Source organism: Stegodyphus dumicola, chromosome 3, assembly GCF_044657685.1.
Source record: "Stegodyphus dumicola isolate Sdum_Otavi_A_Nest chromosome 3, ASM4465768v1".
Classification (NCBI taxonomy): domain Eukaryota; kingdom Metazoa; phylum Arthropoda; class Arachnida; order Araneae; family Eresidae; genus Stegodyphus; species Stegodyphus dumicola.
The window spans coordinates 66,711,286-66,724,715 of NC_140770.1; the positions used below are offsets into that span (position 1 = coordinate 66,711,286).

The 13,430-nt window shown below is 31.0% G+C and overlaps 1 protein-coding gene across 1 annotated transcript in view; it reads left to right on the plus strand.

Annotated features, from left to right (window-relative positions):
• LOC118204980 (TOG array regulator of axonemal microtubules protein 1) overlaps positions 1–13,430 on the plus strand; it is a 170,721-nt gene that overhangs the window by 142,688 nt on the left and 14,603 nt on the right. The window contains exons 11-13 of the mRNA XM_085812959.1: positions 9,466–9,658; positions 10,724–10,872; positions 13,107–13,265. Of these exons, the coding sequence (XP_085669085.1) occupies positions 9,466–9,658; positions 10,724–10,872; positions 13,107–13,265 (501 nt within the window). The remainder of the gene's footprint in view (positions 1–9,465; positions 9,659–10,723; positions 10,873–13,106; positions 13,266–13,430) is intronic.

Consider the following 13,430-nt stretch of genomic DNA (forward strand, 5'->3'; position numbering starts at 1 on the left):
CTTCTAGAAACATTAGACTGTATAATGGAATTAAAAGGTAAGGTTAATATTTTATTTTTGTTGGTAAAAAGATGCATTTTTTTAAATGTTGTGAAAATGCAACATCAGTTCAAAGCAGTATCTTTGTTATTATACACAAATTTTCATAGATAGTGATAGTTTCTTTTACAGATACCACAAAACAACTGCTCCAAAATAACAAATATTCGAGGCAATGGTTTTTAAACCTGAATGAAGCATTATAATTTATTAAGGATTGGATAAAACCGAAAAACTGGCTAATGTTCTTTCCTATTTAAATATTTTAAATGGCACTTTCATGCTACATGTGGTTTTTTTTTCAACACATCTTTCTATAGGTGAGCAAATGATACCTTACTTTGGCAGACATTTAAGTAAAATATTTTTCAAAGGAAAAACCCTTTGTTTGGTGTTTTGTGTTCCTATGAAGAGCATTTAAATCCTTCTGATATTTATTCAAGGATATCCTCAAAAACACTGACTGATCTTGGACTAGGTAGAGATGTTGTAACAGATCTTTTAAGATTAGTGGAAGTTTCTTAAAATCATTACATAGATTTGAACAACTTTTTTTTACATCACATGTGTTTTTGTTGGAATTGAGTGAGCCCATGTGGCTGGAGCAATTCTTGAGTGCAGATTGGGAAATGGTCTTATATCTGTAAACAAAATGAAAAAAAAAAAAAAAAAAAAAAGATAAAAGAAAGTGGAACATATGATACTGCATTTGATAAAGAGCATGTCGTCGCAGTAATGACCAACAGATACTCAAGAAAAGAAAAATGTCTGTGTCCGTAAAATAACCTTAACTTATCATAAATTGCATTTCTGCTTATGTAGCTAAATAAAATATATAAACTTCATAAGATTAATTTCATAATATAGAAACTTCATAAGATTGCTTTAGACCTCAAAGTTTCTCTGTTGGATTTTCAAAGAACTGTTGAATTGGGATTCCTGAAAACAAAGAATGTTCTGAAAACTTGCAGCCTTCATCTTCATATACTGATTGTGTTTGTCGACCAACTTTCCTCCAAAATTTAGCCTCAAGCAAAACGAGAAAGGTACCCACAAATCACATTATCAAGAAAAACTCCTCAACAAACAAAACTAAAAGCTGCAAATATTGTGTTAGTCAAATGAGAACTGTTTGTAATAAATGTTATGTGCCCTTTGTATAGCAAATGTTTCAAAGATTTTAAGGTATCACAAATGTAATCATTTTGACCGACAGTTCATAACATGTTGTATCTTTAACAAAAATAAATATTTCATTGACTGTTTGAAGAAGATACTATAATAGTTCATTTCCTGAATAAAGGAGCATATCATTTTTGTTTATAGTTTATATGTAAGTATTTGAAAGATCATCTTTGTAAGTGATGCTATAAATTGTAAATAATGTCTGATTGATTTTTTTAAATGTCCAAAATAAACTTATTGATGCGAATTAATATTTTGTGACTCAAGAAACAAATTAAACATGTTAAAGAAATTCTGTCATGGTTTTTGAGTGCTGGTAAATAATATAAGATTATGTAAGTAGTACTATGTTATTGCAAATACTCGATACTGTATTTCTGCATTGAGAAAATATTATTTCAGAACTCTTAAGATTTAAATAACAATTTATGTATAATTTTTTTACTTTAAATATGAAATAATAAGAAATTCATAATAAATCAAATTCTTTATAAATGATTTCTTTTAATATGGTGTATTGTGCATCTAGAATTAAAAGAGGCTTCTCATATACAGGGTGTAAAAGTACTAATGGGCACAATTTTAAGGGCTAATAGAAATTGGCAAAAGGGAAAAAAAAAAACTTGTATTCAATGCATGCGATGAATAGATATTTACAAGAAATAATGATTGATATTTATCAGAATTTTTCAAATGAAATGACCAGAAACTGCAATACATTCACCACAATGACAACAGATTTTATTTATGAGATAAACATTGAATGTCCTGAAAAGCTCGTCTCTCGTATTAATATTTCTGAATCAGAAATGTGTGACAGACTAAAAATTTTCTGCAGTGTATACCAACAGATTTAAAGTTTAGAAATAAAAACAAATGTAGTCGCAGTGTTAAATTTTGTATTCTAATCAGTTTCAAACATATTTGTGCTATCTTTGTCTTCATTAATAGGGATAATAAATTTGCCCAAAATTTTCAATTATTGGTAATTTAGTAAAGTTGTAATACAAAATCAGTTTATCAGTAATTTATGAGCATTTCTTAACAAAAAATTTATTGAGAGTATCAGAAAAGTGGCACAAAATAGATACTTTATTCAAAACTTAGCATTATAGAAAGCATATCAAACTAAATTATAATCTAAAAATGAAATTAAAATGATAGGGTATATATATGCATAATAAAGAATTCAAACTCTTTCCTGCTGTTGTACCAAATTGTATATATATATACTTGTATAACATATTATATGCATGTATAATTAAATATTTTTTATTTATACGCTTTTGAAAAACTATGCAAACCAAAATACAGTCAAAAGTCTTTAATCCGGACTCGTCGGGACTTCGGCGATTCCGGATTATCGATTTTTCCGGATTATAGATCATCAGTTTAAATCTGGTAAGATGGCATGCAGAAATTATAAAACTAAAAATATGAAACCGTAATTTATAAAATAATGAGCAATTATGATCTAAAGGGTATCCAAATTTACCAAAAAAGAAGCCTAATATTTATTTGTTTACTTTATTAAACATTTCTTTTAACGCGCGGATGCGTAAAGCATACCTTACTCATAGCCGAAATTAGAAAATTGCAACCAGAAAACTATGTGATTTGTATTCGTGATATTTATAATGACGAGGAATTTGATTTAAACCATATCAAAGACGGAGTACATCGAAATTAAATACTACATTTAGTAAGGAATTATAAGCCGACTAAAATAAAAACATCTGCCCTGAAGATAACAATAGTGTTGACAGATCAACTTCCAGTTCATTGCGCGCCGCGACGTGCCCCCCCCCCCCCGCGCAGAGCAGCGTGAAATTGATAAACAGATTTCGGAACGGTTAGATAAACAAAGGATATGCTTTTATTCATTTTTTGTAGCAATTCGTTTTTTATTTGATGGACATCGAAACATACTTTCGTTTTCTAGATCCTTTGGGAGCTCCAGCATCGGAAATTCTATTTGACATAATCGAAAGTTCAAGCTTACTTTTAGAAAATTGCTCTTACAGTCTGCAAAAAATAATAAGCCGGATCCAATTTGAAGATTAAGGAACAACGCAATTATCAACATTAACTGAAATAGATAATTAGATAATTTTAGCTTATACCGTCCGTCATACATTAAACGCGCACGCGAAAACGTATTCTGCACTTGCGCAGATGCATATGCGCAGTCGTAAATGTCTTGCGCACACGAGTAAAACGCCTATGCGCATGCGTCAATGCGGCGCATGCGCAGAAAGATTTTAGCTTTGAGGTCCGGATTATAGATCATTCCGGATTACGGGTGTCCGAATTAACGACTTTTGACTGTATAATTTATCCAAACCATTATCTCTTAAATGAAAGTATAATTTTTTAGAAAAAAAGCCAGCCATTGACAAACCTCTTTCATGTACTGTACTTGCTGGTTTAGTAATAATAAGGAAACTATATTTTAATCTAATTTAATATATTTTTCCGTTACCTTTTCCAGCTGAAAATACTTCTGTTTCCGTTTTGAAGAATTGATTAGATTTTCTTACATAATGCCAATGATGCTGATATATTGAAGAGCCAAAACATTATGACCACCTACTCAGTAATGCATTGCGTGAACTTTGGCCTGCAAAACAGCTGCAATTCGCCTTGGCATGGATAGCACAAGTTCTGGGTAGATTACTGGAGACAGGTTGTACCAAATGTCTGAGCAGCGGTAACACAAAGTCGAGATATTCCAACATCGTAGTGTTTGAGCTCTGAGCTGCCGCTCCATGACATCCCAAGTGGGTTAAGATTGTTATTGGATTAAGATGCGGCGAATTAGGTGGCCAGAATTAGGTGGAATTCATCCTTATGCTCTTCGAATCACTCCAACAAAAGCGACATGGGGCTTTGGCCTGCTGGAAAATTCCATTTCAGGTTGGGAAGACGGACGCCATTTAAGGGTGCAACTGATATGCAGCTATGCTCAGATAATCTGTAGCTTTCATGGTCTGTTCTAACACAACTACGGGCTCCAGAGCCGCCCATGAGGTTGTTCCCCAAGGCATAATACCGCCATTACTAGCTTGCGTATGACCTGCTGTACAGGGGGTAACAAATGTTCGGCTGACATGACCATCGGCATGGTGAATGAGAAATCGGGATTCATCCGGCTAGGTAAACTGTCTTCCACTTATCCAAGGTCCATTCTCGATGTTCCCTGACCCACTATAGGCGTAGCTGACAATGACGCGTGGTCAACAGAGGTACATGAAAACAGGACGTCTACTGCGTAGTCCCATATCCAACAGTGACCGTTTAATTGTGTGTTCTAAAACACTTGCACTTGGACCTGCATTGTATTGGGCTGTCAGCTCAGCCACTGTCTGGGGTTGATTTTGCTGTACTAAGCAGGACAGTCTCCGACGTCCTTTTTCTTTGATGACACATGGACGTCCAACACTCTGGCGTCTAGTGTTGATTTCACCATCATTTCTGCACTTTGCATGAATACCAACAACGGCAGATCATGAGCAGCCTACCAGTCATGCAATTTCGGAGGTACTCATTCTGAGCCATCACGCCATTACATTCTGCCCTGCGAGGGCATGGTTTTAACTGCCCGTCCCTTTATAGGGGGCAACGATGGCCACCTATTAGGTGCTTCCATAATGAAATATGCAACACTTCCGGCATTTGTATTGGCGCAAGGCTAATAGCTATTAAATAAAGCACCCGGCCAATAAAAAAAACTGCCCTCGAATCAAATTCGCTTAGATCAGCAGCTTTTCCCATCACTCACAAAAGTAAGTGCAAGAATGATTCCTTATCTTTTCCAGCAACAGTGAAATGCCATTCCCACTTAATCATGTCCTCTCCACGTCATCCAGACGAATTCATTGAATAATATGGGGATGGTCATGATGGTTTGGCTGATCAGTGTATAAATGTATGCTTTAATATGCATTTAACATTGTGTAATACTAATAAAGCATATATTTATTTCTGTTAAAATTTGCCGTTCTTCATAAAAAAATGAAAACCAGAAAAACTTAAAACTTTTAGTTTAGTTCCGAGTCAGACTGAACATCTGTGTTTCCATAGTAATAATAATTATCATGGAAATAGGACAAGTTTTAATTTTTTGTAATATTTTATGATTTTAGTTAAAATAATCGTTTTTGTGAAATAATATAATGTTTTTGAAACAGGCGCATGTTTAACAGCATGTGTCTTATAAAAGTCTAATCAGAGTACACTACAAAAATAATTTTTTACAAAAGCATCACAAAACAAGCTGTATAGCCTGAGAAACATCTAAAAGTTAAAAATCGGAAATTATTCCATTTTAAATACATATTAAAGTCTAATTGGTTGCATACGGGGGAGAGAGTTTTAAAAACTATCAAAATAAGATAGAGGATTCAGTTTCTTTCCAGTACTAGGAGTCTTTAATAGCAAAACAGTGAAGATATCTGATAAGAGCTTTTGAGCAAAGACCATAACACTGCTATATTTGTGATGCAGGAATAAAGGGGCTTAATTATATTGACAGGATAATAAACAATGAAATAAAGAGTGAAAGTTGAAAATATCAGTAGTATTACATAAATGTGTCTTTAATTCGCTGCATCTGATAAAAAGTTACAGTGAATGAAGATGCTAAACTAGGGTGGATAGTTTTTAGGAAGGTTTACATATTGCCTTTTTAATATAGTCCAAATCACATATAAACTTTTTAATTACTTACATTTAAATCCAACAAGGATCTGGGCATTTAAAAATTTTGATAACATATTTGATTTTTTTACCAACAAATGTGTGCCTAAATGTAATTGGGAATTTTTGCTCTAGAATCTCAGGATCCAGATCTTCAACAGCTTTACTGAAATCTCATAACTTTGAGTGAAGATTACAGTCTACTTTTTTTTATGTTAAATTTATTGTTTAGTTTTACCAAAATGCCGTTAATAGTCTATCTGTATTTCAAGAGAAAATATAGTGAATACCATAGATATTTGTGAATTTTTTTTCATATTATTATACTATAATATATGCTTCCATTATCAAAGATACACCTATTTTTGTAACACATTACCATCATCAATTCAGGGCTGTTTGCCAGAGTCTGCATCATCAGTTCACTTTTGTTTGTTATTGAACTTTAGAAACAATAACCATTTTCCTTAACCTAAAAGATTTATAATATGGCTTCTTGGCCAAAATTGTACTATTAACAATTAGTAACAGGAAGCAGCATGGGTGATCTCTGGAAATGAACCTTTTTTTAAACTAATATATCAGGGAGTTGAAAGAAATACGAGTAAGATCTGTTCAAGACTTTCAACAATTTTTTTTATTTCTTTCAGAATCTCAATAGAGCAATTTCAGGTTTCAAACAGACATGATTAAATAGAAATGAAATGTTAATGATTTCAAACAATAGTTTTTAATTTTTAGGTATATTCATCAAATGACTCGCACCCTTTTCTTTATGAAGAAATCAGAAAGATACATATCCGAAGCTGTTCTTTTTTCATTCATTTGAAGACTTTCCTTAGGCTTTCGAACAATTGTATACTGAATTGACAAGCGATAAGGGCAACAATATGTGTGTGGGAGAAATGCTTGAAGTAGTAAAAAATTCTGCAAAGAGGATGGGTTGTATTCAATGTAGCTGTGCACAAGAATGTTATTTTAGTGTTTGGAGAAAAAGGGGACATAATTTGGGGTAAGAATATACTTCCAACATGAATGAATTCCGGGAATTAAGAATTGTATGTTTTCTCTTTTTGTAGTTGTTTGATGTCGTGATTTTGAAGTGAGCATCGAAGGCTAAACTAAACTAAATCGCATTTGCTTTAGTTCAAAAACAGTTGATCTAGTGTTTTCTAGTAGTAAATATGGCTCCCGATAAAAGAAACAAATACAGTACTGGTTTCAAATGCAAAGCCATTCAGTTTGCGAAAGAAAATGGAAATCGTGCTGCAACAAGAATGTTTGGTGTTAGTGAAAGCTCCGCACGTGAGTGGAAGAAAAATGAAATCATAATAATTAATATGCCAAAGAATAAGTATGTTTTGCTGAAAGGAGTAACTAAATCTCCTATCCTAGAAAAAAAAAAGTGTTGCGAACTGGGTCATAGAAAATGCCCAGAATGGATTAATTGTAAGAAACAGTGTAAGTTCATTTGTCTTAAAATGAGAAAAAAATGAAAATGAAAACTTTAAAGCAGCTTTGAGTTGGTGTAGTTGATTTATGGCACAGAATAATTTAGTTTTGCAAGAAAAACAGTTTTGCAAAAGCTTACGAAAAATTTAGGCAACAAATTGGTAGGCTTTCAGAAGCATGTTTTTGACCTACGAAGACAAAAATATTATTTACTGTCTTATATTGGAAATATGGACAAAATTCCAATAATGTTCGATATGGTAAAAAAATAAGACATCATGTGAAAGGAACAAAAACTGTGCACATGACAACAATTGGTCGCGAAAAATCTTACCTCATCAATTGTGCTCTCCTGCTTAGCGGACGGTACAAATTTAAAATGAATGACAATGCCGAAATGTAATTTCCCAAATGGTGTATTCATTGATATTAAAAATATATATATATATAGATGGACGATAGCTATGGAAAATTATGGATAAGAAATGTTTGGCAAAAGCGTCCTGTTGCCGTAAAGAATACAGAAAGTCTTTTAGTTTGGGATATGTTCAGATACCATATAACGTATAATACAAAGAAATTGTTGAAAGAAACTGTACAAACATGCCGTGTGTTCCGTATGGATTAACACATTTATAGATGTCTGTAGCAATAAAACATTCAAAGAAAAAGAAAATTTAAAACGACGGTGGCATACGCGGTTGTTAGAATGGGGTAAAACATTTACAAAAGGAAGCCAAATACCGATCTAGAAATAGTGTGTGAGTGCGTAATAAAAGCATGGAATGAAATTAAAACCGATTTAATTCAAAAGTCATTAAGAAAATCTAGTATATCTAATAATCTTGATGGAACAGAATATGATTATTTATTTGTAGATCAGAGTAACAAAGATGATGAAGATGAAATAGATGTGCCTGAAATAGATGAAAATAGATGGTATAACGGAAGGCGAATATGGCGAATTTTGCTTGTTATTCATAAGCTATATCATTTCATTTAAATAAACGGCATTTAGGTACATATAGAAATTTAATTTATGTATGCTCATCTTTTGCTTATTTTTAAATCCGGTGTAAAACACGCATCCGTAAATTTCGATCTTATTTTCTGTATTAAACCCCTGAATATACGGTACATGTACTTGATTAAAAGTAATAGCATTGTTGTTTCAGTTTACCATTGTATTGCATTGATGGAAATACTTTAATGTAATTCTGATTTTCAAAATATGTTAGGAACTCTTCAGAATTTAATTTTAGCTATGCATTTATAAATAATAATTCATATATTAAGTTATGGCCTATTTTTCAGCAATTAGCGTTTCGTAAGCAAGCTTTTTTCCTCTGCGACATTATTACCTCGTATATTATATATTTATGCTCGATTCACTTGCATGCCAGCTTTGAGTGAATCTTCATGAATTATATGGAAGTGCTATAAAAGTTTTATGTGAGAAGATAATCCTTACAGAAATTTTGTAATGATTTATTGAATTCTGTGTATAAAGCAATTCAGTATATCCTCATTGAATTCGTTCTACTCAGAAAAATGCCTTTAGCGTAAGAAAGTAGTTTTAGATAGATTTCAATTTACTTAACCTTAGAAAATTAGAAAAAAAAAAAAATATTATTAGAATTAGGGGGGGGGGGAAGAAAGAAAGAAAAAAAAAAGAAAATGGTATTGGAATGTCCTTTAAAATTTAAAAACTTTCTCGCAACTTGATACACAAACGTATAATTTATGATATTGTTTTATGTGTGTATGTTGAAAACTGAATTAAAATTTTGCTGCGCATATGAATTAAATTCCCTTTCTTCTGATATTATTGTATTTCTGTAATTAATTATTTCTTGAGAGAAAAACTCTTATGAGCAATACAGAGGTGAACAATAAGGCAATTCACAAGTAATATCCCTTCCATTAAGGATTTGCAGTGATTTATGCAAATATAAACTGGAAGATATATCTTTATTATATTGTCGATAATCTTTATAGGAAAGATAAATGCAAATTTGTTTTCTGCGATTTGTTGTTTAGTAAGTTAATTTATCTACAGTTTAAAATGTTCTTTTCTTGTTTAATATTTAGGATGGGGAAAATTGAAGGTATTCGTACAGTTCAAAGATTAGCAAAGAACCACCCAGATATTCTTTTAAGCCAGTTACATCCAGTAGTTCTTGCCTTACTAACTGAAGTAAAGAACTTGCGATCATCAGTAGCCAGAGCAGCTATTCTTGCCACTGGAGATCTCTTCATTTTCCTTAAGAAAAATATGGAGCCAGTAAGTTTGTTTTTAATATATAACAATTATATATATTATACATGCTGTTAGTATATATATATAATATATTTTAAAATGAAATATGCATGGCTTGATATACAACTTTTTAATAATTTGACTGTATTTTCTTATATTTTCAAATGCTGCCGTTTATGTAAATTTATGATGGTGCAAAATATATGCTAGCATCAGTGATGTAATAATAGTAGATTTTTAACTTCAGGAGACATAGAATAATGGGAACTGTTGAGACAAAATCAGCCATGTATACAAGTCAACTGAGAACCATTTTTCTTAATGAATTTAGATTGAAGGAGTCTGAAAAAACTGCAGCTAAAGTATTAATAAAGTTCTTGGCAGAGAAACCATTTGGTGTTAGTCTGCAAAGTTTAGATTAATAGTTGGTTAGCAAAGTTTAGATCTGTAAAATAATCCCTTTCCCTTTTTCTATTTATCCTGTACTAGAAACCTAAGACTAAAGTAAACTGGATGTATACAAAGGAACAGCAAAGCTGTATTGAAAGAGATATGTTCCCTTCTACTTTTATCTAGCACGTATTCTCACTTGAAATGGCGTTGCTGTAAAAAATCTGCGTTGAAGTTGAAAATTTTGAATTAAGAAACCAGCACTAGTCAGTAATCATGGTGTCTTGATCTTTAAGGCCAATTTTATATTTAATGTTGTACTCGAAATGTAATAGATGTACCTACTAAGATTTGAATTGTGTCTTTTTTATCGATGTTATCTGGGCTTTTTTCTACGGATAATGATTTAGATTGTTTTCTGAACAAGAATTGCTTTAATACGTCTATCTTTTATGCAGTTAAATGTCTAATCGTTTCTAGAAATGCTGAAGTTTCCAAGTGCTGCATGAAAACCTGTTTATCTGTTGACAGCAATATGCTAATGCTTTGTCATTTCAAGCATTCATTGTATTCTTTTTAAAGGAAAGAAATATTTAATTTTCTTATTGATTTATAGTATTTTATTGTGTATTTGAAAATGCTGTTGTAATCAACAAAAATAAAATTCTTCAGTAAGAATTATTATTTTTTAATTTCTAGGATCTGGATCTTATAGCAAGTACACTTCTCAGTAAATGTGGTGAGACTGTTGGATTCATCCGTGAAGATATTGAAAAAGTTATGAATCATCTAATAGATGTTATAACCCCTTCCAAAGCAGCTCTTGCCATCATTGCTGGAGGTGCTAGGTAAACACATTTTGAATTATTGTATGTATTACTCTTGTACTAAAACTTCTTTTGCTTTTTATCTGTTTAATGAATCTTGATAAAAGTGGTAAGATTAGAAAATACTTCTATTTGAGGTGTGGTCTGGAAATACTTTTATGATTATAGAAGAATATTAATTATATTAAATCATAAAAACCTTATTGTTTAGTAATGAAGCAATGAAAATTAATGCTTATAATATGTAGAAAGTAATCATTGTCTATAGTGGCTGCTGACACTATGGATGAAGCTGTTGGTAGCCATACAACTGTAGTGGCTTGCTTACTGGATAGAAGATTAGCAAGATTGTGTTGAACTTGTAATTTTTATAAACTGCATTCTTCAGTAAATTTAATGTATTTGAACTAATTTGTGAAGTTTATAATTAGTGCATATGTTATGATAAGTGTAGAAAAGTGTTTGGCTGCCTGTTTAAAATTTTAGAACATGAATACATTGAGTTTTACTAGATGTGGTATGATATAATCTAATCTTGTGAAAATATACTACAAAAGAGACTAATCAACAGAGTAGAGCTCATTGAGGGCCTTATTTAAACTTAAAATTGGGCATAATAGCAACCTTAACCTGATTAATTAAGATATAGATATACCCACAGTTTAACTTGATGCATATTTGAGATAAAACTATTGATTTCAAGGGTGATTAGACACAGGTGTTAGAAATAATGATTATTCAAATATTACACTATGGCCTAGGTATAAAAAAAGTACAAATTCTTAATTGAATGAATGACTAAACATTTCAAAATATTCAGAAAAGCAAAAAGTTTACATTCTGAATTTTGTCATTATATTGAAATATTTATATTTAATAAACTAAATCCATAATTTATCATTTTTAAAAATTTCCATTTGAGTCTAATAATTTATCCCTAACTATAAGTGTTTGCATAATTTTTAATTAAATAATTTTCTTCGTGATTAAAAAAAATTTCAAAGAAACCTCTTTCAGATGTTAACTGTTTTCAAAATTTGTGGATTTCATATTCTGTCAGGATAGATTTTCATTATTTGAGGGAAGTATTTATTGCAAGTCTCATATGTGACTCCTTATCTTTATCAATGCTATAAATGCTTATATCTTCAACAGTTAAGTCTTCTATTTATTAAATGAGTGCACAAGTTTCCATGTGACATTATTTAAAACAAAATATTGTAACAATTCTCCCCCCTCCATCTTAAGAGGTTATTTTCATTAGAAGATTTCATGTTTTTATATCTTTAATTCTGAGGAACTAATTCATCAGCTAGTATGCCTATCATACTTAGCTTAAAACCATTTTAGGTTTTAAGGTGACATCCAAAATCAGATTGCAATTTTTTCTTAATGTTATTATTTTTTATATTTTCTAATTTTAAAAAATAATTTTTGACTTTTTGAAACTTAAGTGATAAAAACTCTTTGAGATATTAGACAATATATTATTGTTTTCAGCTGAGATTTTTTTTTTTGTTTGTTTTGTTTTGTGTGTGTGTGTGTTAATGTGAATGTAAAAGGCAAAAAATAACATTTTGCTATCATTTATCATTCATTTGAAATATATGCTGTCAGGGAATATTTTCAGAAAATTGAAATTACAGTTTCATTTATATACTTTATGTTATATATTACTAAATTGAGTAAAATAATATTTGTACAATAAATACTATATTGCTTCTTAAAGTAGCAGAATTGGCTTGAGAATTTTATTGAAATTAACGTTATTAACTGGAGAAAAGCAAATTTGATCAATATTAAAATCTTCAAATAACTCCAATTCACCAAGCCTTTAAGATGTTCATGAAGCTTTTCATATTTACAAAAATTTATCGTCTTTAAAAAATGAAATTAATTCCAATCCACTTTCTAATGTTTTCAAAATTCTTACAACTTAGTTTTTTTAACGTTCCATTAGTTTTTTTGACAATTGGGATTTTGATCATTTTTGCTTCACTGCACCCAATGATTTCTGTATAAAATGATTGTCACTCTTCTTAGATTGCTCTTTTTTTTTTTTTTTTTTTTTTTTGCTTCAGGAAAAAGGAATTTGTATCTGATTGTTCTTGATAGTTGTATTTAAAATGTATGGTAATGTTAAGTTTCTTTTTTTTTGGGGGGGGGGGGAAGGAGAAGCAACTTAATTTTAAATTTTATTTTAGCATGTTAGACTTCCTATTATATTATAGTTTCCCCCCCTCTTTAATTTTTAGCCACAGAAATGGTGCTGTACGCAAAGTTGCTGCTCAGTCATTGTTGGCAGTAGTTGAAAAAATGGGTGCTGCTCGAATTCTTACTTCAGCCAAAGATGTCACAGAGCGTTTGATACCAATAACAGCTCAGTTTTTAATGGATGGAATGCCTCTTACCAGGTACACTTCTGAGTTTTGTTGTATGTTGTAAGATGTAAGAAATATAAAAAAAAAATATTCAAATAATATATCAACAAAGTAATTAAATTATATATGAAGTTACTGAATAGAGATGTGACTAAAATAATTGATTTCTTTGCGTAAAAATATGAAATTGCTGTATCT